The 26,760-nt window shown below is 42.4% G+C and overlaps 1 protein-coding gene across 10 annotated transcripts in view; it reads right to left on the bottom strand.

The window, feature by feature from the left end:
- PALM2AKAP2 (PALM2 and AKAP2 fusion) overlaps positions 1-26,760 on the bottom strand; it is a 624,976-nt gene that overhangs the window by 127,109 nt on the left and 471,107 nt on the right. For all 10 annotated transcript variants that reach the window (XM_081237132.1, XM_081237131.1, XM_081237133.1 and 7 more), the window contains one exon: positions 15,796-15,881. In XM_081237132.1, the coding sequence (XP_081093258.1) occupies positions 15,796-15,881 (86 nt within the window). The remainder of the gene's footprint in view (positions 1-15,795; positions 15,882-26,760) is intronic.

Below are 26,760 nucleotides of genomic sequence, written 5' to 3'. Positions count from 1 at the left end.
GGAATAATTGCAAAGCCATATGGAAAAGATAAAATTGGATTCATTTCCCACACCATACACCAAGAAAAATTCCATATGGATATGAGATCTAATTATAAAAAATGAAACAATATGAGTACTCAATAAATATATGGGTATATTCTTTTCAGCTTAGGAGCAAGAAAAACTTTCAGGACTATGACTCAAAATTCAAAAACTAAAAAGGAAAAATAGATAAACCTGATAGCATAAAAATAAAGTCTTTATATGGCAAAAGATGTCACAAACAAACTAGAAAGACAAATAGCAAACTGGGAATAAATATCTGCAGCTGATAGCACAGCTCATAAAATGAGTTTCTAAAAATAGAGACTAAAAATCCTATAGAACAATGAGCTATAGAAAGCTACAGGCAATTCATAAACATGGAAAAACAGGTGTCCTTTACCCATATAAAAAATGCTCAACCTCATTCATAATGAGATAAATGCAAGTTCGAATTACAGTAGTATTCCATTTTTCAGTTACTAAGTTGCCAAAAATCCAAAACTTTGAGAGCACACTCTGTTGGTGAGACTGTAAGAAAGTAGGCACTCATTCATTTCTGGTAGAATAAAACAATGATAAAATACCTGCAGAGGGAAATTTGGCAATATCTAGCAAAAGTATGTACTCACTGACCCCTGGCCAATCAATCCTACTTCTAAAAATGTATCCTGAGTTTACACTGGTGAAATTATGAAAGACACTTTTAAAGGCTGTTCATTTTAGTACTATTTACAATAGCAAAAGATTGAAAATCACCCAAGTGTCCGGGAACTGGTTTAATAAACTATGATATAGTCATTCAATGGAGTACTATGCAGCTATAAAAAGGAATGTTGACTATCTCTAACCATAACCATTTTTTCTAGTTTTCTGGTTATTTTCACTAGGATGATAATCCCAGGTGAATTCAAGAAATAATTTTTTTAAGTAATGTGTTATACTGCTACTGAATTTTGTAATATAAACTCATACATACATGTATATGTCTCATTTTCTTAATAAAATGGTAACACATGAAAAAAAAAATCCCCATTTGATTATTTTTCTAAGAAATTTCTTTTCAACAAAATACCAACTCACCGAAACAGACTTTTGAAATACATTGGGTAAAGTAGTTCCTGAACTTTAGGTTAAAAAATTGCACTTTTGAAACACTAAACAAACTGATTGTCCCATAAGACGATTTCCAAAAAGAATTTAGTGTTTCATATGCAAGGACCACATTGACCCTTAAATTTCTAACATTTATCATGGGTGAGTTCAACTGGCCTTTCTTTTTTTTCTGCTATTATCTGTAGCATTCTTCTCCCTTTAACTCCTTCATTACAAAAATAGCTCTTTTCAGATATGTCACTTGCACAAAGAATGTGTGGCTTGAAAGTTATTGATTGGGAAAGCAGACCCTTACTCCTTTTCTTTGCTATGGATCTGAACTCCAAGGAAACGGCTGGTTGTGAAGTTAACTGGCTCAGCATCACCTGAGAAAAGGACAAGCATGTGTGGATGACAGGCAAGAGGTGGTCTGGTGTCATGGGTAGGAGGATGTGCTCTTGGGTCCAAACCCTCATTCCTCCACTGATTCTGGGTGGGACCTTTCACAGGTGACTTTACCTCCCTGTGTCTCAGTTTCAGTTTCCTAGCCTTTAAAATGGAGACAATTACATAGTATCTATATCATGGGTTTGTGGTGAGCCCTGGTTGAGTTAATGCTTACAGAGACCAAAGAACCCACCATTTAGATTCTCAGTAGATGGTAGCTATTTGTTATTATTCATCTATGCTGGTCTGCTGCTCTGTAACTGCCCTGGGGCCAGTCCAAAGAGCCAGATCAGTCTTAGCTCAGAAGGGTTCTTGACTAATGCCTTCTCCTGAGGGATTATAGCTATTTAGCTATCTTCCTATCATTAATTTTTTTTTATTGAAGTAAAGTTGATTTACAATGATTCAGGTATATAACAAAGTGATTCAGTTATATATATATATATATAATTTTTTTAAGAGTCTATTCCATTATAGGCTATTATGAGATATTGAGGGCTTCCCTCGTGGCTCAGTGGTTAAGAATCCACCTGCCAGGGCCTCCCTGGTGGCGCAGTGGTTGAGAGTCCGCCTGCTGATGCAGGGGATACGGGTTCGTGCCCCGGTCTGGGAGGATCCCATATGCCGCGGAGCGGCTGGGCCCGTGAGCCATGGCCGCTGGGCCTGCGCGTCCGGAGCCTGTGCTCCGCAACGGGAGAGGCCACAACAGTGAGAGGCCCACATACCGCAAAAAGAAAAAAAAAAAAAAAAAAAAAAAAAGAATCCACCTGCCAATGCAAGGGACATGGGTTCAAGCCCTGGTCCAGGAAGATCCCACATGCCGCAGAGCAACTAAGCCCGTGCATCACAACTACTGAGCCTGCGCTCTAGAGCCCGCAAGCCACAATTACTGAAGCCCACGCGCCTAGAACCCGTGCTCTGCAACGAGAAGACACCGCAATGAGAAGCCCACACGCTGCAATGAAGAGTAGCCCCTGATCGCCGCAACTAGAGAAAAGCCAGAATGCAGCAACAAAGACCCAACGCAGCCAAAAATAAAATAAATAAAAAATTTAAAAAGGTATTGAATATAGTTCCCTGTGCTATACAGTAGGTCCTTGTTGTTTATCTATTTTATATACAGTAATGTGTATCTGTTAATCTCAGATTTCTAATTTATCCCTCCCCCCTTTCCATTTTGGTAGCCATAAGTTTGTTTTCTGTGTCTGTGAATTTATTCGTTTTGTAAATAAGTTCATTTGTATTATGTTTTTAGGTTTCACATATAAGCAATATCATATGTCTTTGTCAGTCCTGTCATTAAATTTTAATTAAAATAACTTCCCATTTATTAAAGAAATACTCATTGTATGGAAAGCAATAAACTGTGGGCTGTGGAATATTACAGGCCTAGGACTGATTCCTGTCTCCACTCTTACAGATTTTGTGACCTTGGGAAAATCACCTTTTCAGAGCATGGAGCTCTTCAAATAAACAAAACAAAGGTCCCTCTTTCATGGTGCAGTTGTGAGTGTTAAGTGAAATAACATAGTGTCTGACCCTTAGTGAATGCTGGGATAAAGAAAGGGAGCGAATGGGGAGGGAAGGAATGAGAAAGGAAGTAAGGAAGGAAGGGAAGGAGGAAGGAAAAAGAGAAGAAGAGAGGGAAGAAGAGAAGAAACAAGGGTGAGAAAGAAGAAAATAGGAAGGGTGGGTCAAAGACTATTATAGGATAAGATAGTTTGATAAAATCCGTATGGAGGAAAAAGGTTTACTTTAATAAACTGTCAAATACTAGGAAAAATGCTTAGAAACAGGATGCATATTTTTATTTGATAAAGAAAAAGATTCTTTGCCTCTTTTGCAATGCCTTTTCTCTTAAGAGGGATTTTCCTATGTCACTCATGGGATAAACTTGGAAATTTTTTTCATATTTGGGTTTTCTTCATATTTTCTTTGTAGGAACCAATATATATAAAACACATTAAGAATAATAAAAATAATAATTCTTACTGGATGAATGTTTGTCTATTTCTCAACTTAAGCTTTTCATTTTCAAAATTTCCAAAGGATTTATTGCCATAAATTTGAAAAATCACCCTCAGAATTTGAATGTGTTTAAATGTAGTACACCACATGTAAGAACATGCAACATAACACTCAATACGTTTTTTTTTTTAACCTAAAAGTTAAGAAATGCTGTATAACAGAAATACACATATCTTAGGAAAAACTAAAAGAAGAAACTGCCCCAAGCTCAGGCATGGTGGGTATAGTGGTCTCCTAATAAATATTGCAGGACATCCATAGGCTGAATTTCTCCAGATTCAAAGAAAGGTCTATTTATTCACTGTCGGCCCAGCTTCCCTTATTTATTGAAGAGCCAGTCTGTTTTTATCATATTCATGAATCCCTGCAGTCAAATGATAATGAAATGTAATCAGAATGTTGATAGGATGTAAATCCAAGGGCAAGCCTGAAAAACAACCAAATCTCTGGGATGAAAATCTAATCTTATCCCACCAGTTAAACTCCAGTTTTGCATTTGAAGAACAAATGCAAACAGAACTACATAAAAGCTCTCTTATTGATCAGGGGCTGTGAGACCTACTTTATCTGTTTGCATAAGAGCATCACCATTTTGTTCTACCAGGGGAAGCAGTACGACATAGTTAAGAACAAGGGCTGAAAAAAAAAGAAAAAAGATCAAGAGCTGCCTGGTTAGATCTGGGCTCTGAGACTCTGCTGTGTGTTGTTGGACAAGTTACTTTGTGTCTCCTCCATACCTTTTCTTCCTCTGTAAGTTGGAGATACTCATGGTACCCATCTCATACCGTTGTGTAAGAATTAAATAATACCCTAAGCAAGTGGGCAATGCCTGACACATGGGAAGTTCTCAATAAATGTTAGCTATTATTCTCATTCATTTTTCTAAACTGAAATTCACTAGAAAATTCATCATATTAGGGATCAAAACTCACAGTCTCTGAGCATATGGAGAATATGATGACTGATCCATTACCTTATCTTCTAGCCCAGATCCCTTTGGAGAGGGAGTGGGCATTGTGGCTACCTTTTTCTTTTTAGGAATATAAATGATAATGTTGAGCTAAAATAAATGTCACATTTCCACTGTCTCATTTCTTTTTTTCTTTTTCTTTTTTTTTTTTAATATTTATTTATTTGGTTGCCCTGGGTCTTAGTTGCGGCAGGTGGGCTCCTTAGTTGCGGCATGCAAACTCTTAGTTGCAGCATTCATGTGGGATCTAGTTCCCTGACCAAAGATCGAACCCAGGCCCCCTGCATTGGGAGCACAGAGTCTTAATCACTGCGCCACCAGGGAAGTCCCCACTGTCTCATTTCTGAGGAAGAAGCAATTGTTGCAACAGTAATAAGCTCAAGTGGCATCAAAACAGCCCAACTCTTGGTGTGTAAATCTCTCAGCACTTTGAAGCTTGTTCTCCTAGCCAGTGGAGCAATCACCTTGCCTGAGCACGTATTCTCCTTTTATATACAACTTACATGTGTGCCAGATTTTCTCTGTTAACTACTAGTTTTCCCTGCTACAGAAAAAAGCAAGGAGGAAGGTCACTGAGGATGGGTAGAAGAAAGACACAGAAAAGGAAGGCATTGATAATTTATGAAGAGGAGTGCTAGATGCTCACTTAAACTATCTTAAGGGCTTGTATAATGAAGCAAGATCTTTCTGCCGATGAATCCAACAGATACTTCCGGAGGATTATGCTAAAGATTTATGAGACCTCTGTGATACCGGACTTATTTCAGGACAGAGCCTTTTGGAAACAGCCACGTGACCATTCCAAACCCTCCCAGACATTAAGGATAATTTATTCATAAATAAACGAGATAGGCAAACTCTAGCCTAATGGGAACCAGTTGGCAACCTTTCAAGAGCACCAAAGACCAGTGGTTCCCGCCGGTGGGTTCTGCGTTTGGATTGCTTGCCTTAGTTTTATGAGAAGTCAGACTTTGGTAACTGCAAATACGCCCTGCTTCAAAGCTAATTAGATTGGGCAGATCATTCATAAGAAGACAGGCTTATCTGCAAAAGGGCTCTGACATGCAGGACAGAGACTATTCTAGAGCTTTGTCATCATTAGTCGCTCCCACCCCTGGAATGCTAGAAACATGCATTGGAGGAAATGCACTGATGTACTCAGGAAATATTTGTGAATGTGTCAGAACTTTTGCTGGGAATATGTAGGCCAGTGTCATCTATTTCAGGAGGTGACCACCCAGAGAGAGGGAAATTTTACTAAGCCATAGACTAGGTAAAAGCACAAGAATATTTCATCAACATTTTAAAACTTGGGATGATGAAGCTCTCTGCAGGAAATGAAATCACTGATTGATAGCCTAGCTAAAAATGAAAACCCTAGAATAGGCTTCAGAAAAATTATAACATGCCCAGATTGAGGAAAAGTCGTGTTTTTTGTTTTGTTTCATTTTAAGTCAAGAGAAACAAACTGGGGCCAGAATTTCCCATGGTTTCATGTCACAGAGAAACCAGTGAGGTACATATCTTGGCATGGGTCAGGTTTGGAAGGCTTTATTTCTAGGGGAAAAAAAAAAGTGGATCAGGAGAGATCCATTGATAGGTTATTAGTTTACTGTATAAACTGAACCTGTATATCTGTCTGATTTAAAGCTTAATATAATGAACTTAATATAATATATGGTCATCCTGAAATGAATAAAGTCATAGTAATGAAAGAAATACAAAACCACAAATAATCTCAGACCACAGCAATAAAATTCATTAAGCTGTTTCCTTTACCTCCTTTGCAATACCCCTCCCTGCCTAGGACTGCCAGACTTAGCAAATTAAAATATAGGATGGCCAGTTAAATATAAATTTTGGTAACAAATAAACAATTTCTTAGTATGTCCCATGCAATATTTGGCACCTACTGATACTATAAAATTACTTGTTGCTTACCTAAAATTCAAATCTAACTGGGTGTCCAGTGTTTTATCTGGCAAAACTACTTTTGCCCCATCCTAGGAGCTACTCTGCTTTAGCTGATAGTAAAGTTAATTTGCATTCATCAACCCCTAGGTAGAGAGGTTATAAAGTGTCTTTTCACCTGAGTTCCAACACTCACTCTGAGATCTTGGATAATTCATTTCACTTTGCTGAGCCCCAGTCACCACATCTGTAAAATGGGGTGAATAAGAGTTCCTCCTTTGCAGGGCCATTTCGAGGACTATATGAAATGGTTCACGTAAGGGCCGAGCACAGTACCCAGCTCATAGCAAATGCTCAATCAATATTAGCTATTATTGGGCTTCCCTTGTGGTGCAGTGTTTGAGAGTCCGCCTGCCGATGCAGGGGACGCGGGTTCGTGCCCCGGTCCAGGAAGATCCCACATGCGGAGCGGCTGGGCCCGTGAGCCATGGTCGCTGAGCCTGCGCGTCCGGAGCCTGTGCTCTGCAACGGGAGAGGCCGCAACAGTGAGAGGCCCGCGTACCGCAAAAAAAAAAAAAAAAAATTAGCTATTATTGTCAGCAGGAGGACATGATGAATAAATAAAACAGCAGGGAAGAAGTTACCTGAGATCTTTCATTTGCCAGAATATTCCTTATCTATACATATATAAGGAGAGTTATCAATTGTGACTTCATTTATTTGACCTTCACTTTATTTGACACATAGGGAGCAACACATAGGACTAACGATTACCAATAGTGATGCACCATATTATAGTGTACACCAGGGCCTTTCACATCTGATTCCTTGTAATAATACAAAATGCATATTAAAAAAAAAATCAAGGGCTTCCCTGGTGGCCCAGTGGTTGAGAGTCCACCTGCCGATGCAGGGGACATGGGTTTGTGCCCCGGTCGGGGAAGATCCCACGTGCCGTGGAGTGGCTGGGCCCGTGAGCCATGGCCGCTGAGCCTGCGCGTCCGGAGCCTGTGCTCCGCAACGGGAGAGGCCGCGACAGTGAGAGGCCCGCGTACCGCAAAAAATAAATAAATTAAAAAAAAAAAAATCAAGACAGTGATTCTCCAAGAGAGGGTATGGTGAACATTTAGCCAATAGCTAGTCCTGGAGTGCCTCCTAACCCCCACTGTCATCCCCCTTTGAGATCCACCACTCTAAATAGTTTCAAGGACTAAAAAAGTCTGCCATAAAAGAGTTCCTTTGGCAAGGAAGCAAATTTAGAACAATCTTTATGTATGTACCCAACGTAGAAAGGACTTCTGGTCCCAAATGTGTCTTTTTGTCCAGAGCCCCTGCACAAACAATCCTCTATGTCGTCATCGGCAAATACAAAGGACAACTGGTCAGCGCTGCTGGCAACAGGAGGTCCTCAGCAGAAGAGCTTTTTAAAGGCAGCTCGCAAAGAAAGCTGTAACCTGTGGCCTCTATTCACCACCGGAAGAGTCTAAATGCTTTTCCCCTTTTGTAACAGAGAACATCTGCCATTCCAGGAGAACAATCCTCCTCCCAGCAGTAAGTTTTACGTACAGAGGCAACATCCTCTTTTTATGTGGCTCTCTCATGTCCTTGGTTAGGAAATGTGCCCCTTTCAAACGGTTTTACAGCCAGAACCCCCAACTTGCCTAACTGGTACCCATCCTGCTTCTTGCCTAAGCACGAGTGAAAAAGATTGTATATGTGGTTAAATTAATTAAACAAGGAGGTCATTAGACAGAGGTGGCTCTACTGCCATGGAGACCCCCAACAGCAAACCAAAATTTAAGCTGTTATTGCCTCAAGGTTACAAAATCAAAACACTAAGGAGAAACAATACAAACGGCCAGTGAGGCTTTACGTTACAGCCAATTGCTTACTTTCCTTTCCTTGCTTCCACCTTCTCTCTATAAAAGTCTCTCCCCAGCTCCTGTGGGCAGAGTGCTACTAACCACTTCCGGTTTGGTGCTGCCTGATTTGAATGAGTTTTTGTTCAAATACACTCTTAAAATTCTTACTATGGCTCAGTTTATCTTTTAACAATGTAAATAAGTACAAGACTTCTTTCTGAGAAAAAATCCAAGGTGTGTACTAGAATGTTCTGTGCTCCTTTTTGCAAATAGTTTTTAGTCTCTGTATATAAAACAAGAGGGTAAGGTAAAGACAGCATTTTGGGACTTAGTTGGTATATTTGATTAAGATGGCAGCCAAATCACATTATTTCAGCCCAAGAGATATTTCTTTTTTTTTTTTTTTTTTTGCGGTACGCGGGCCTCTCACTGTTGTGACCTCTCCCGCCACGGAGCACAGGCTCCGGACGCGCAGGCTCAGCGGCCATGGCTCACGGGACCAGCCGCTCCGCGGCATGTGGGATCCTCCCGGACTGGGACACAAACCCGTATCCCCCACATCGGCAGGCGGACTCCCAACCACTGCGCCACCAGAGAAGCCCGAGATATTTCTTTTAACATGTATCTTTGTACTTTTAACACGGATTGATGTAGTTCTGTACAGTCATTAAATAAACACAATTCAAGAAAACAATGCAGATCCAAACAGGTGCAGTTGGTGGCTCCAGCTGAATAAAGGCAAGACACTTCCAGGATGTCAGCACTGGGCAGTTTACTCCTCAGAAGAAAGGATGCTCTGTGACCAGCAAATTCCTTTAAGATCTAGTATGTAGCAGCTTCCTAGGAACTTTATTTTGGAAATATAAAGTTCTTAAAAGCATGTAAAATGACTGCCTTTCTAGTTTGCCCTGTCCACAGGTTATTAAAATACTAGGTTGAGGTTTAGCCATCTTACTTGCTTTTTACTCTTAATAGGATATATTTAAAATCCCCTTGAGAAGACAGCTAGATATTATTGCATATAAACTGTGACACTGAAGTGGTTGCCAGCAGCTGAAGGGAGGAGGGGAATGGAGAGTTAGTATTTCATGGGGACAGAGTTACAGTTTGGGATAATGAAAAAGTCCTGGAGATGGATGGTGGTAATGGCTGCAGAACAATACGAATGACATAATGCTACTTAAAAATGGTTAAAAGTGTGATTTTTGTTATGTATATTTTACCACAATAAAAAATATAACACTGATAGGTTAATAACAATGATAAAAACAAAAAAGCTGAGATTGAGGGGAAAATAATCAGACAGAAAAGAGAGAGAGAGAAAGAAAAGAAAGGGAAAGAAATGGAAAGAAAAGAGACTGATGAGACACTCCTACCCCCTCCCAGGGCAGTGGTTGGGGGATGGCAGTGATCCTAAAGGGGACAAGTGAACTGAGCCCCCTTCCCCCATCATCAAGAAGAGGGTCCCTCACTCAGAAAACATTGACTACACATTTGCAATAAGAGAATAACAGAATGTACCCTGTACCCTCTTGCACATAAAGGAAACCAAGCCATTGAAAAATGAACTGCATACAAATGGCCAATAAGCAGATGAAAATATACTCAGCATCACTAGCCAACAGGGAAACGCACATCTGAAGCACAATGAAATGCCACTTGACACCCACTAGGATGGTTATAATCAAAACACAGACAATAGCAAGCATTGATAAGATGTGGAAAAATCAGAACCCTCATCCACTGCTGGTGGGAGTGTAACATGGTACAGCTACTTTGGAAAACAATCTGACAGTTCTTCAAACAGTTAAACACAGATTTACCACATGACCCAGCAATTCCACTCCTAGGTTCATATCCACGACAAAAGAAAACATGCATCCACACAAAGACTTGTGCGTGAATATTCGTAACAGAATTATCCATAAGAGCCAAAACGGGGAAACAACCTAAAAGTCCATCAACTTGTGAATGGACTAGAAAACAAAGCAAAACTCTGGTATATCCATGAAATGAAATACTACTCAGTATTAAAAGAAATGAAATAATAATAGAGGCTACAACATGGATGAATCTGAAAAACACCATGCTAAGCAAAAGAAGCCAGACACAAAAGACCATACGTTGTATGATTCCACTTACATTAAATGTCCGTAACAGGCAAACCTATAGAGACAAAGTAGTGCTTGGGATTGGGGGTTAAGTGGAGACAAATTAATAGGACATAATAGGGATCTTATTGGAGTGACGAAAATGTTATTAAACTGAATTACGGTGATGGTTGGTAAATTTACTAGAAATTATTGTACACTTAAATGTGTGAACTTTATGTTATGTAAATTATGTACCTCAATTATGTTTAGAAAAAAAAGGAATGGTGAGGGCTTCCCTGGTGGCGCAGTGCTTGAGAGTCCGCCTGCCGATGCAGGGGACACGGGTTCGTGCCCCGGTCCGGGAACATTCCACATGCTGCGGAGCGGCTGGGCACGTGAGCCATGGCCGCTGAGCCTGCGCGTTGGAGCCTGTGCTCCGCAACGGGAGAGGCCACAACAGTGAGAGGCTCGCGTACCGCCAAAAAAAAAAAAAAGATTCTATGACAGAGAATAAAAAGAATAGATAAACAACAAGACCTACTCTATAGCACAGGGAACTATACTTAATATCTTGTAATAACCTATAATGGAAGAGAATTTGAAAAAGAACATATAGATATAGATACCCGAATCACTTTTCTGCACACGTGAAACTAACACAACACTGTAAATCAACTACATTTCAAAAAAAAGAAAGAAAAGAAAGCATAAAGAGAGGCACAAGAGACAGACCCTCCGGTGAGAACACAGGAAGTAGGTTTGAGGAAAGGCCAGTGGTCCCCCTTAACTGCAGTCTAGACAGACACTGCCTTCGTTTCTTCCTTCATATATTTGTTCATGCAACAACAGTTGACAATTGCACATGACAGGCTACACACTTGGTCAGGAGCTGGGATGCAGGTCCTCACAGAGACGACATTCCCGCAGGGGAGACCGGATCTCATGCAAGGATGCTGATGGTTATTTACGTGCCTGGCTCTGCAGGAGAAGCACTAGGGCCTTTGAGAGTACGTGACAATACTGGTCAGAAAGGCCTAATATTTGAGCCAAAGACTTAAATATAAATAGGGGTTAGCTGGGCTGGGAGAGAGAGGGAGGAAGAGGAAGAGGAAGGAAGCCTTGAATAAAAGCCATGGGGTTTTAAAACACATAGCACCTGCCTAAGACAATCTCTGTCTAGACTGCAGTTACGGGGGAACACTGGCCTTTCCTCAAATCTACTTACTCCCTGTGTTCTCACGTGAGGGTCTGTCTCTTGTGCTTCTCCCTTATGCTACTTTCTTTTCTTTCTTTACTTATTTACTTACTTACTTACTTACTTATTTATTTATGGCTGCGTTGGGTCTTCGTTGCTTTGCGGTGAGCAGGGGCTACTCCTTGTTGCAGTGCGCGGGCTTCTCATTCTGGTGGCTTCTTTTGTGGAGCACGGGCTCTAGGCGCGCGGCCTTCAGTAGTTGTGGCTCGTGGGCTCTAGTGCGCAGGTTCAGTAGTTGTGGCTCACGGGCTTAGTTGCTCCGTGGCATGTGGGATCTTCCCGGACTAGGGATCTAACCCGTCCCCTGCATTGTCAGACGGATTCTTAACCACTGCGCCACCAGGGAAGCCCTGGCTTGCCCTTTTTAAAAGATCATTCTGGTTACAAGTAGGCTGGGTGCAGAGGGCAAGAATAGGTCCAGAGACAGGCATGATGGAAGATGGGGCTAGAGATGAAATTGCAGTTCTGAGCATTAGTCGGTGTGTAAAAGAAACAGAACCAAAGGGTTTTGAACAGGGAGTCCCCAAGTCCTTTCTCAGACCAGCTGGACAACCAGAGAGCCAAGGGCAGCGGTAGGGCTCCTGTGGCCACACCCCTTACTGCTTTAGTGGTATGCTAGACAACATTTTCCCAAACTGACCCCCAAAATCACCAGCACTTGCTAAAAATGCTAATTCTCAAACCCAGATCCTCTGGATCTGAATTTTGAAAGGAGAAGCCTGGGAAGCTATATTATTTTAAAATACTGCTGCAGATGATTCTCATGGTCAGGAAAGTTTTAGAAAATATTGATCCATACTTTAAAAAAAATCAATATCTAGACAAGCAGCAAAACAGATTAAAATATAATATAGAAGCTATCCCCAAATATGACTACACTTTTCTTCTAGTGAATTGTGATTCAGGCTGAAAAAGGTTAATGGTTCTTTCAAAGCAAGAAAAGGTAAAAACAACTTGTAAAAGCTGAGCGTAGTATAATAAGAAAATAGTGATGAATGTGTGTAATATTGGCTTTCAGCCTCTATGGTATTGGCACTGTAGGTATAATTCTTGGGTAGATCCGAGCATATTGGTTTCCTAGGGCTACTGTAACAAATTACCACAAACTCGGTGGCTTACAACAACAAAAACTTATTCTCTCACAATTCTAGAGGCCAGAAATCCAAAATCAAGGTACTGGCAGGGCACTGCTTCCTCTGAAGTCTCTAGGGAAGAATACTTCCTTGCCTCTTCCAGCTTCTGGTGTTCTTTGGCTTGGGCTATATGGAACTCCAACCCCTGCCTCTGTCTCTTCTTGTGGCCTTCATCTCTGTGTTACCTCTTCTTCTGTCTCTTATAAGGACATGTGTCATTGGACTTAGGTCCTACCTGGTTAATCCAGGATGATCTCACCTCAAGATACTTAATTACATCTGCAAAGACCTCTTTTCCAAATAAGGCCATAGTCACAGGTACCAGGGTTTAGGACTCGGACACATGGTTTTGCGGGGAAGGAAAGGATTCACAATTCAACCTACTACATAGTGATTTTAAATTGTTGAGCAGGCCTACATGATACTCCTACCTGTATAAGTGTATTTAGAGGGTGTTTTTAACATAAATGCTCTTAGTTCAACATTCCTCAGAATGACAGAAGTTCGTTTATAAATGAATTCATTCATCTGAGTCATGTATATTTTTAGAAGCATGACTCTATCATTTCAAAATAAGACATGGTATTAAAAAGCTACATATAGTAGACAAAACCATATTCAGACAACTGACATCACAAAAAAATGTGCCTTTTTCAGAAAGAAAATTTCTAACCACGAAGAAAGGTACATCTATCTCAAGAAGAGTAACAGGGAGGAAACCAAAGTATTTTAGTGGTTTCTGCTGATATTCCCCTTAGGAAATGTCAATGAATCAAGTTTTATTGTAATTAATGTTTTAACAGAATATTTTGCTTTCCCAGGCCAAAAAACAGGAGTAGCTGATATTACAAGGATATATGAAGTAGCTAGTAGAAACAGGAATAGCTGTAGAGGCATGAATATATGATGAGGAATCTGTAGTTAATTTATGAACATCAGGCACTTATAGACACAGAAAAAGATAATACTTTAAGATAGACACAGGGGGCTTCCCTGGTGGCGCAGTGGTTGAGAGTCTGCCTGCTGATGCAGGGGACATGGGTTCGTGCCCCGGTTCGGGAAGATCCCACATGCCGTGGAGCGGCTGGGCCCGTGAGCCATGGCCGCTGAGCCATGGCTGCTGAGCCTGTGCATCCGGAGCCTGTGCTCCGCAACGGAAGAGGCCACAACGGTGAGAGGCCCATGTACCGAAAAAAAAGAAAAAAAGATAGACACAGGGCAGGATGGATACATAAAGCAGTGTGGGGTGGGAAACAGCATGGTACCAAAGGAAAAAAATTGATAATTGCTGCATAATTGGGAAACCTAACAGAAAAGATCTAAACAGAAGTGTTTCCCTAAATTACATCCACCTAGAGGTTTCAAAAATCATTTATTGAGAAGAGACTGGCATTAATAGAGTAACTTAATAATATTTGTAGGAATTTATTGCAGTAGTAAATATATTTGTATTTTGCTTAACTTTTTAAAGTATATAGTGTTCTTTCTTCTGAGTGGGTTCAGTTCTTATGAACTAAAAATCCTCTGTTCTTATAAAACATTCCCAGGTAGTCAATAAAAGAAGACAGAAAGAGAGGTTGAGAATGACATCAAAATTGAATAGACCCAAATATAACTTTAGCCAAGATCCTGGTGCCAAAGAGCAGCACACTGATTAAATAGTAACCTTATAAAATGGGACTTAAGCAAAACTTGTTTGTATCAGAATACACCATTTGCTTTTATATAACAAACTCTGCAGGTACACTAGCAACACATCTCAGAAACTAATTCTTAAAATGATGACAGATTGTAAAATAGCACATCAAAATCCATCAAATTCTACTATCAGCATCCACCCCTCTCTATCCAACATGGCCAAAGATTTCTCAAACTTTGCAAACTTTGCACGAATAGCCAGCAAAACACCAATACATCATTGCAATATATATCATTGTCTTGTAAATTCTGCTAACATAATTACAAGCAAACTTGTAGCACGGGCTAATTATTATTTAGATTAGTTGACTCTTTTAACCAATCAAGCTACTTTCCCATCTTATAATACATTTCACTGTGGTATGTTTGCTTTCTCTAACATCTTTAATACAGATAACACAAGTTCAGCCATCACATTACAAAGGAAAGCTTGAATAAATTCATTCTGTATATTCTTTTGTACAACCTCTAATAAAAAACCCAGGAGTGAAATCACTCTAGTGATATCTCAATATAAAAATGGACATTACTTTTTGTTTTTCCAAGAAAACTTCATAAGTAGCATTTATTTAAATTCTAATCATTCAAGCAAAAATGTTAGAAAGCCCTCCCACCCCCAGCCTTTGTTAAGTGAAACATAAACAGAATTCCAAGAGAGGAGGACCATTCCTTTGTGTCTATTCCAGTAATATAAGGGAAGTAGTTATGTCTGATACATTTTGCTACAGATTCCTTAATCTAGGCAATGATTACTAATTCATGCATTTAATTTGAACAGTGATAATTAGGTTGATTTCCAGATGACCCATTTTGTAAACCTTTGGCCATTAGCATTCCAGGCAGAGTGGGCCATGTGCTGCCTTCCTGCTAACATCAGTGGAAATCTTGAGTCAAGATCAAAGCTACTTTATGCCTCTCTGACCTTTGTTCACAATGCTCAGTGGGGCCTGGGTTTCTCAGCTCAGAATTTTCATATTTGCTTCACTGTCCCCACAGGGTTACCACTTACAAACAATCTACATGTAGATATTCACATAAGATCCTACAACCGGTCCATTGGAAATCACAAGTCTTGGATTCTAGTTTTCAGGTGGTTTCCTAATCTGGATCCAAATTTCAGCAAATCTTATTCTGGTTGGCTCACTGAGGCTTCAGTGAACAGAGAGAGAACCCCAGTGGGGTGAGGGGCAGTGCTCATTTTGCCCCCAGAAATCTGCCATACACTCACTTTCCTCTAGAGATGCACTTTGAGAATCACACTGGAGAAAGGATGCCTTACCTTGACAGTCATGTCTGCGCTGGATGTGTCTGTGGCTTTCGAGGTTATCTCATCTCCTGTTAGCAGCACACTCTCCCACCCAACTCCTGAAAAAGAAAAATCGAAATGGTGTCATTTGAGCCAAGTGCGTTCAGCTGGTGTAGAGAGATGCTTCACTGTTTTGCAGCTTCCAAGCCCATGTGACTTGAAAGGAAACCAATGATAATCCATAGTTTAACCGCCTGGCAGTTACCAGGAGAGCTTCCTTTCAGAAGTGTGGTCAGTCAGCACCTCTTGTTTTTATCTAATCTCCAAGTTTGGAGTCATTATCTAAATCCTGTATTTTATAAATAGTGCTATTCCTAGTTCAGAGTGGAGAAGAGGTTAAAATGAACTCCTCCAGAATCCAGGCCTCATACTGAGGTCTTATTTGGAGCTTAAAGTGACCCCCATAACACAGAAATCTGCACATCTGAATCTAATTCAACATCCAATAGAAATGACCCCAGATTATTCACTGTCCTAGATTCTACACAGCTGCTGGAAATAACAGACTTTACACTCACTTTTAAAATCTATATATATTTCTCCCCAAGTCTTAATGCATGTTAGCTCCTTTTTTCTTACGCTGTCAGACAGGCTCCAAGTGTGGACATCTGGCAAGATACAAGGTTTTGCTCTCTCCAACCTCAACAAAAGAGATCAGGGGCTGGTGTTTGGAAATACCCATGATCACAATACAGTAAAACTACACTAATTTAGATGCAATTATGTGTGTGAATGGAGGTGGAATGGTCTGTAATAGTGAAAAGTTTGAAGTAATGACAAGTATATTTTTAAAAAACAATATTGCAAGTAAAGTCATCTTAAAAGCTAAGAAGGTAATACTTAGCAGAGTTTCTCAGGGTCCACTTTAATAGGCAGATACAAATTTTATAATTGGTATAATAACTGCCTATTGGGATATGAGCACTCATAGCTTAAAGTATTGAAAAGATTGTTTCCTTAAACAGACTAAAACTGTGTAATATTAATTTACATTATTGATTTTCTTGAATAATTTTCTCTAAGGGTAACTTGAGGGCAATATTCATGCCAGATCTGTGTGTATCACCCAAATTCCAAATTTCAACTGTCTAGCATTATGTTAAATGAGGACTGGCACATTTTCCTGTTTGCCACATAGTAAATATTTTAGGCTCTGAGGTCAGACCACTTCTGTTGCAGCTTCTCAAGCTGCCATTATAGAGGAAAGCAGCCAAGATAACATAAAAACAAATGGACATAGCTGGGTTCCAATAAAACTTTACTTACAAAAACAGGCGCTGGGCTGTTTTGGCTCATGAGATGTGCTTTACCAGCCTCTGTGCTAAATCAAGAAACCAGAGATGTGTCCAGGAAAGATTGTGATACTTCAGCATTTTTCTAAGGATCAACTGGACAAATCAGGTGGTGAAACTATAACAACTGTTTGCAATTACATGACACTTTAAACTAATATGAGATTAATTAAATGTTAATACATTAACACTGGTTGCATTGCCTCTTTTTATATTCTGAATCTTTGAGAGCCTCATTTCACAGGAAATATGCACAATGGATTACTCAAGATCCATGGGCTATAATTTATTGCAAAGTACAAATAATTGTCTCTCACTGGGTTGTAAAAATTGGGTCAGAGAAGTTTGATGACTTGCCCTACAATTTCCTCTCCGGGAGGTTGTGGGCTTTGTCTTAAATGCACGTTTCTGGGAAAGAAATCTTTGCTCCCACATGAATAGATTATTTCCCGGCCACATCTTGCATTTAACTAAAGTCCCTCCTGCTTTAAGCCACTGTTGGTGCCTGTTGGATCTGGCTGGCAGAGACATACAGATGTTGGGCATGATGGACAAATATATGATATTTAATTATGGAATACTTTGAATTATTGTTCAGCAAATATTCGGTCCCCTTCTCTCCCACTGTGGGAGAAACTGTCTTCCCTGTCCTACTGATGTTTGCTTTGACCAATGGGATTTTAGTGGATATCATGCAAGCAAAGGTTTGAAATGGGTTTGTGTGGTGATGTTTGCCCTCTTGCACTTCTGCTCTAGCATGAGAAGGACATGTCCCAGTTGGCCTGCAAGGAAATGAGAGTCATGGGGAGCAGACTTGGACCCAATCCACACCTTGCAGCTAAGCCAAGTGTAGATCAGCCAACCCCTAGCCCAACTGCATACGCATGACAATAAAAGTGACTGAGTTTGGGGATGATTTGTCAAGCAACATTATTGTAACATTATTGTAATTATTTCATTATTGTATTATAACAAAAATCATAGATGAAAATCATTTTGGATAAAGTATTTCATTTTTAACTATGCAAATATAATTCCCTTTGTTGCATAAAATTCATTTACAAGTATTAATTCCCATCTCTCTATATATATTATATCCCACTTTGGGAAGAATCTCTTCTCTGCTATAATCATTCCTTTCATAAGCAATACTATCTTTATGAAAGGATATATGGCCACAAGAAAGAGCTATGAGATATAAATATATATGTATTCTCAGAATTTTAGCCTGAAATCAAGAAACCACTTCAGAATTCATGGCAAGAGTGACAGAAAATAGATATAACATTTCAACTTAAAAATGTTATTAATCCTGATAATAAGTTGTGAGGACAGAAGAATGTTATTTTAAAAGAGAGAAGCAAAATTCCTTCCAGGTAGAAAGCTGTTTTTGGAGAACAAAGCAACTTTACGAGCCATTTGAGTATGAAAAGGTGGAAGGAAAAGAAAAATGGAAGAGGTCCATTTAGAAGAAGGAGAGTAGCTGAAAAATGTTGGAACAAGAGTTGGCAGTAAGAAATTCCCAGGGGGTGATAAAAAGAACTTTTGAGAACAGTGATGTTTTAAAAATCAATCTTAAATTATTCATCGTGCTGTGTCAGGATGTAATTCTCCCCTTACTCTCATACCTTCAGAGAATATCTGTCTTACACCATTGTCTTCTATTGGTGTTGCTGGCTGGAAATTAATAAGGTCCCACATTTGGACCTCAGGGTAGAGAGAAGAGAGCAGCCAGCTGTACATGGGAGCTCCCTGCAAAAGTGGAGTCTGAGAGGGACATGATAATAAGACTCTTGGAGAGGGTACTAGACCCGCACACCACACCTGATAGGGCTACGGGTCAATTTTCTTTGATAACCAATGTACAAGAGATCCTCCCATTTTGAAGACTTGAAGATGCAAGATGACTGACATGTCTTTATTGAATGATGCTTAAACATGTAAAAAAGCCACTTCCATTTCTAAAATAGTGATTGCACCACACGTGGGTAGGGGAGATTGCTTGTTTGAGATTCCTTCAGTGCTAGGATTTTATCAACAACTTTGAATGTTGATTTTATCAACATATATATATATAATTTGATACATAATATAGAATATATATATTTCACATATATTTCTACCTACTCTACTTTCAAATAACCACTTTTATATCCCCCCTCTCCCTTTGCTCAACCTCTTATTTATAACTCTTTGGAGAAACTATATTTTATATTATTTCTACAATCCCTAGCAATACTACTATATATATATATATATATATATATATATATATATTTTTTTTTTTTTTTTTTTTTTTTTTTTTTTGCGGTACGTGGGCCTCTCACTGTTGTGGCCTCTCCCATTGCAGAGCACAGGCTCTGGACGTGCAGGCTCAGCGGCCATGGCTCACGGGCCTAGCCGCTCCGCGGCATGTGGGATCTTCCTGGATCGGGGCACGAACCTGTGTCCCCTGCATCGGCAGGCAGACTCTCAACCACTGCGCCACCAGGGAAGCCCCCTATTTTAATTATATTTTTAAAACACTGGATCAAACCTTCAGGAAAAAATAACTTCTCTCTCCCAGAAGAAAATAAGTTTGCATTTCCCTGTAGTGGAAAAACTGAGACCCGTCTACTTGTAGCTGAGGGATGCTTATGAATATTCCATCAGGGACAGTTTTATAAAGATCTTGCAGGAATAAATCAAATCCACCATGAATTTGTCGCTGTTGCTTTTTATATACCTCCTTACTTAGCTGCACAGTCAGATAAATACATCCATTTGCCCAAGCTTCCAGTTCCCTGGTGCCCACATCCCTGGGTCTCTGTTCCCAGGGCACACTCTGCTGATTGGCTTGGCCACTCTCTCTACTGATTTCTGTTGGGAATAATATGTGTGTGGTTGACAGGGCAGTGCAAGCAAAAGGAAGGAGGCTGGGCTCAACCCTGGCTGGAGAAGCCAGGGGCATACCTGAGGACCAGCAAGGAGAGGGTTTGAGTTGGTAGCAGGTAGCCACGAGGTCTTGAGCAGAGTAAACTATAGACAAGATGGTTCTGTGTGTTTGAACAAAGGGAGACAGGACTAGACTGAACCGTGGAGAGGGCGAGCAAGCTAAGGAGGCTTGGTGGGGAAGCAACTGATGGCATCCCAATAAACACTGGGTGACTTCCTTAGTTCTGATCCTGGCTAGTACTAAAAATAAATAAAAATTAAGGGTCCAAGGCTTAGAGGGAGAGGGTAGAACTGCATGGGAGGGTGCTAGTTGTACCCAGACCCCCTGGAATCACCATGTGTCACGAGGTGAAAGCAGATTAAGAGAGGAAGGCAGGTCAGCGTGGACTCTTATGTGCAAGAGAATGGACCTTTGCTCTAGCCCATCTGTCCACACAGATTTTAGATAGATTGTTGGACAAAGTGGGTGGCCAAGGTGGTCACTCGTGCTGTTCACCAAATGCTCCTGGTTCCTTCCTCTCATGGACACATAACAGGATTTCACCTCCTGGCCCCCTCAGAGTTGGGGAGGTCATGTGAGTAGCTCTGGCTGATGAGTGTGGGCAGCAGTAGCATTGATCACTTCCAGCCGGAGCATTTAACTGCTGATGCAGGACCCTCCAGAGTACCCTTCCCCTCCACCACGGTGAATGGCAATGTTCTAGACAGTGGCGATTCTACTGGCCTAAGGCCCAGCCGAGAGGGTAACACAAAGCACAGACACAGTCAGCCCACAATGGCCATGTAACATGAATGAGAACTAAACCTTTATTATTTTAAGCCAAAGGATTGGGGCTGTTTATTACAGTAGCATAACATAGCCCAGCCTTAGGAAAGGAAGAAGCCCTTCCAGACCCGCCATCCCCATCAGCCTCCAGTTCCCATTACAGAGAGTTCTTTGGACAAATCTGTATCTATCCTCTAAATAAATTCTACCATTTAAATATCGTCTCCTCAACCAGGTTCTAATCGCCCATACTTTCTACTTCCTTGGGGGTCACTCTCTGATTCCACTGTGCCCCAGTGCTTATTGCACAGGTCAGTTGCAGCTCATGAAGGATTTAGGTTCTAAAGACAAAAGGCACAAACCTGCATGATCAAAACTGCCCTAGAGATATTCCAGCTCTGTCATATCATGTGCTTATGGGAATCAAGATTCTCAGTATAGAAAAAGATACAGGGCTTCCCTGGTGGCGCAGTGGTTGAGAGTCCGCCTGCCGATGCAGGGGACACGGGTTCGTGCCCCGGTCCGGGAAGATCCCACATGCCGCGGAGCGGCTGGGCCCGTGAGCCATGGCCGCTGAGCCTGCGCGTCCGGAGCCTGTGCTCCGCAGCGGGAGAGGCCACAACAGTGAGAGGCCCGTGTACCGAAAAAAAAAGAAAAAGAAAAAGATACAGATGTAATATAGAAAAAGTTCAGTAAAGCCATGTATTTGAATTGGAAATACCAGAATAAACACATGAGATGACTTACATTTAAAAATTAGGGACTTCCCTGGTGACGCAGTAGTTATGAATCCGCCTGCCAATACAGGGGACACGGGTTCGAGCCCTGGTCTGGGAAGATCCCACATGCCGCGGAGCAACTAAGCCCATGCGCCACAACTACTGAGCCTGTGTGCCGCAACTACTGAAGCCCATGAGCCTAGAGCCCTGCTCCACAACAAGAGAAGCCACCACAATGAGAAGCCCACATGCAGCAACGAAGCCCCAACAGCCACAAATAAATAAAAAATAATAAAAATTAAAATTAGGGCTTCCCTGGTAGCGCAGTGGTTGAGAGTCTGCCTGCCAATGCAGGGGACATGGGTTCGTGCCCCAGTCCGGGAGGATCCCACATGCCGCGGAGCGGCTGGGCCTGTGAGCCATGGCTGCTGAACCTGCGTGTCCAGAGCCTGTGCTCCACAATGGGAGAGGCCACAGCGGTGAGAGGCCCGCGTACCGCACACACACACACAAAAAATTAAAACTAAATGTGTGTATGGATACACGTTAAAAAAAAAAAAAAAACTGCCCTTGAAAATTCCTCAAATCTCCGATACTGTCCAATTAGCACCGTACTTCAGAAAGCCCAGCAGAGCCACTTTTGCTCCAGCTTTGGAACAGACCATTTCTCCTGTTAAGTACCAGATGATGCTGTTGGCTTGTACTAAGGATCATATTGTACAAAAAAATACAGATCTTGAAACTAGGATTTCTCTGTGTTTGAAGATGCTCAGAATATGAGAGATAGAAGGAGCTGAGACTGACAGCAGGAACAGCAGAAGAATACCTCCCTTGTCATCCTCCCACTGGGGTGTATGATTGAGAGTGCTTTTAGCCAAAGGTAATCAAAAGCCTATTTAATAAAGGCTTAAACAACAGAGGATAGACTGGCTCATGTCACAAGAAGTCCCAAGGTAGTTTGGTACCAGAGGTGGTTAATTCAATGGCTCCATGGCCTCACGGCCTTAGTTTGACCTCTTTGCAATGCTTTTGACTTTCCTCTGGGGTCCCAAGATGGATACAGCAGTTCCATGTGTCATGAAAACATCCAGAAGCACAAGAAGGGAGGAGTTAATATGCCTTCCACAAAAGCACCCTCCTCACACACCCAAGCCGACCCCCAAAGTCTCACTGGTCAGAAACAGAGCATAAGTCTATTCCTAACCCAATCATGGAAAAAGGGAATGGAATTATCAAAATTGGCTTGGAGCTAATTAATCAAGATTTACCCTCTGGGTCGGTGAGGGTCTCAGCCTTCTCTGAGCACATGGCCACCTGGAGGATAAACAGAGGAACAAAACAAGATCTCAGCAGGCAAAAAAGAAGGGGACAGGTTGATGGCTGTCAGACAAGCCCCAGTAGGGTCTGTCACAAGAGGACGTGCACACAGATTGGAATAGCAGGCAGGATCCCTGACAGTTTTAAAATGTCTATTTTTCTTCTTCCTCTCATTATTTTAGTTAGAAATACACAGTCGAATTCGTATAAGTACAATACACAGATGATGCCGGGACTCAGCCCTGCCTTCCAGGGCCAGCTCCTCAGGGTGACGGTGTCTTAGCCCGGGAGTGACGTTTCCACCTCCTCTCTCCGCTGTGAACTCAGCCCTGATCATTAGCCCCGCTTATTGGGCCTGAGCAGGGAAAGCCTTTCAGTGTGGCTGTCTGACGGCATTTGCTCGTCCATGCTGCCTTAGAGGGCCCTTATCAACTAGCTTGTAAGCACCTATGGGCAGGGAGTGGGCCTGATACCCAGTTAGTCTCCCCCAGTGGCTGTTAAATGAGCAGCGTTGGTTCAAGGCAGCCAGGTTCGAGGGGTAGGAGCTTCAGGGTGGGGCCTGGGTAATAGCAGAGAGTGCTCAAAGGAGAAAAGAGAAACACAAAAGCGCTGGTAATGAGATAGGCTGGGACCTGGGACCTTAACCAGAGCGCTCGCACCAGGACAGACATCTCCTCCGGCAACAGAATACAAAGAAATGATAAGCAACAAAAAATAACTGCATGCATGTGCAGTTGGGGCAATTACGAACAAGAAGATACAGAAAGGCCACGAACCAACAGCCATTTCTGAGGTGCCTGGAGCAAACACAGGGTACTGTGCATGATCCCTGCACACAGCACCACCAAGGGGGTGGGCAGACCACCTAAGCCTTGCCTCCTGCCCAATCCAGGGACCTGCCCCTGTTGTTACCCTATTTAAGGACCCAAGCACCTCCTCTCAGGGAGTGAGCAAAGGCACCTGTTTCTTGTTTTTGCTCCCTCATGCAGCACGAGTCCCAATAAAGCCTTGCCTGCTATTCTCATCTGGCCTCTAATCAATTTCTATCGATGAAAGAGTCCAGGGGCCTGGGTTGGTAACAGTAACAGTCCCACTTTTGAACTGATTCACTCTAGATGCTGAAGAAACAGACTGTGATTGGTCCTTTTCCCCAGAGCCAGGCAAGACCTGGTGGCTCTAGACACTTGCCATCAAACCACTGGAGGTGCAGTCACCGGACATAAAACATCTGGGTGGTGAGACCCTGTGTACCTTGAAGACGGGGCTGTCCCTTCACCGGCCACACCCCCATGCCCACCTCAGTCCTCCGTCAGCACAGTGAGGGCTGGCACATCATGGGGGGTCCTTAAATATTTCCCTAACTGAATGGGAGTTGGAAGGGGCCTTGAGGCTGCCTGTGCTTCTTTCTTATCAGACAGAAGGTTCTGTCATCTGATGAGTGCTCCCCAGCCTCCACATGGCCATTTCCTGGTCACCTTCCTCACCACTTCACAAGGTCATGCTGCTTGGGCAGCTGGAATGGACCATTTTAAGAAGAGCTGAGCCACAAACAGGTTGGGGAGAAAAGGTCCCAGATGATGCCCTGCATAGCCTGGCTAAAGGCAAGAACAGAGGACACAGTGGAGGGGCCATGGCTGGGAGTGGACCTTTTGTTCACTGGCACCTTGGTGGAGATTCTCAGGTGCTTCCAAACTTCTTGCCCATCCTGGCTATTCTCTTCTTCATCATCACATCTCTGCCTCAGCCCTCATCGGTGCATTGACCTAGAAACAGCCACAGAACTACAAAGAAGTCTGGAGCCCAGGCTTTCATGTTTCAGTGAGAAAACCAAGGGCCTGAGATGCAAAAGCATGTGTCAAGGGCCCACAGAAAGTAGCTGCTAAGCTGGGTCTGACAGAGACAAGATTGCCTGATTTCCTAGACGAGGGTTCTTCCTGGGGCCCAAATTATATCAACCCCATTTTACAGACAAAAGATAGACCCATTGTGAAAATTTCATTGATCACAATGAAAAGAAAGGGGTGGGCTTCCCTGGTGGCGCAGTGGCTGAGAGTCCGCCTGCCGATGCAGGGCACACAGGTTCGTGCCCCAGTCCGGGAAGATCCCACATGCCGCGGAGCAGCTAGGCCCGTGAGCCACGGCCGCTGAGCCTGCGCGTCCGGAGCCTGTGCTCCGCAACGGGAGAGGCCACAACAGTGAGAGGCCCGCGTACCGCAAAAAAAAAAAAAAAAAAAAAAAGAAAGGGGTTAGGGCCTGGGTCCCCCTGTGTCTAAACTCTCTTCCTCATCCAAGTCTTGGAATGGAGACTTGGCTAGACACTTTTCTTCCTTTTAATCGCCTTTCGCTCCCTTTGGATTTGAACAATCTCAATTTGTTCTTGGAGGAGTTCTCAGCACGGTGGTCATTAAAACCTAGCGGAATTTCAGAACAATGATTTGCCTCTCAACACTTGGCTTTGGGAAACCCCACCCAAGGACTAGCTGATGGGACTTGCTTCCTCTGGATGGGAAGCCCCACCCAGGCGCTTGGAGGCGTAGGGCAGGATGTGACCCCACCCCGGCTCACCCCACTCCACGTGGTGGCTCATCCTTGTCTCTGAGCCCCAACTTTCTCTTCCCTGGGATGGATGTAAAGACCAGGCCTTGGGGCCTCGAGAAGCAGTGGTGGCAGGGGCACTTCTCCCTCTCTTGGCTCCTGTTCCTGAGGAGAGCTCATCGGGGGAAAAAGAGAAGTCCACCATTTGGACGAGTTACTGGAAATAACTCGAAATAATCCATTATTTCCATAACTGGAGATAATCCATTTCCTCAACCCTGAGGCCGGTGGACCCCCTCCCCCACCTACACTTCCTTGAATAAGGGAAGTTTGTCTGGGTGTCTCTCAGGGCAGATGTTTGGGGAGCTCAAAGGCGCACAAAAATAAAACCTCAATGTCTTGCCCAGTGTGCCCATGTCCTCTCCACTCCATTGCTCTCCCCACCAACATGGCCACGACAATACCAATCATGACAGCAAAACTGTACTGAGGATGTGCTATGGATCAAGGACTAGGTCTTCATGGGTATCATCTCATTCAATCCTCACACAATACAGGTACATGAGGCAGGTACAATAGTATCCCCACTTTACAGAGGAGAAAACTGAGGCTTAGAAAACTTAAAACTGAACTAGCAAGTGATGGAACCAAGATTTAATCCAAGCACTCTGACTTCAGAGGCTATCTGCCTAATCAGTACAATTTACTGCCACCCAAAAGAGCTTACTACCATCCCAAAGATTGTATTTCTTTTGTTTTCAGAGATAGGGGGACAGGAAGCTTGAGGACATATTGAAAAAAAACAAGATTTGCTGAGGGGAAGTTTTCTTCCTGGAGGTTCCCATTCAAGATGGTTTCTGAGCTCATGAAGAGCAGATCAAATAAAGGCTTTGTGGTGGGGTCCCCGGAGAGATATAGAGCCACGGCTGGCCCTGAACCCAACCCAGTGCAATTCAGCAAACGTTTACTAGGGGTTTATAGGGCCTCTCTGTGGCAGCAATGATGCGGCAGCTCTCCCTTCACACAGGAAGAGCTCCAAGGCACGGCCCTGTGGGATCCCACGACAGTCTAGCTCTGCAGAGGCTGACCTGCGCAGCAGAACCTTAGAAAGATGGATGAGGATTAAGACTATGAAAGGACCTAGTACCTATGAGCTCCACCTTGGGTTTAGACACCCCACAGAAACCCTGAGACAAACTTGGGGTGCTCTCAGAGGCAAGCATGCAGAGAAGTGGAAACTGATAGCACCCTGGGCTGGAAAATAGTTTGCTGACTTTCTCCCTGTAAGCATGGGTTAGGAAGGTGTAACAACAACAACAATAACAACAATAATAATAGCAGCTATTATTTCTTAAGTTCTTGTTATGTGTTCTCC

Source organism: Mesoplodon bidens, assembly GCF_964165515.1.
Source record: "Mesoplodon bidens genome assembly, chromosome: 6".
Classification (NCBI taxonomy): Eukaryota; Metazoa; Chordata; class Mammalia; order Artiodactyla; family Ziphiidae; genus Mesoplodon; species Mesoplodon bidens.
Note: the sequence above shows the minus strand (reverse complement) of the source record. Positions and strands in the feature narration are given on the sequence as shown.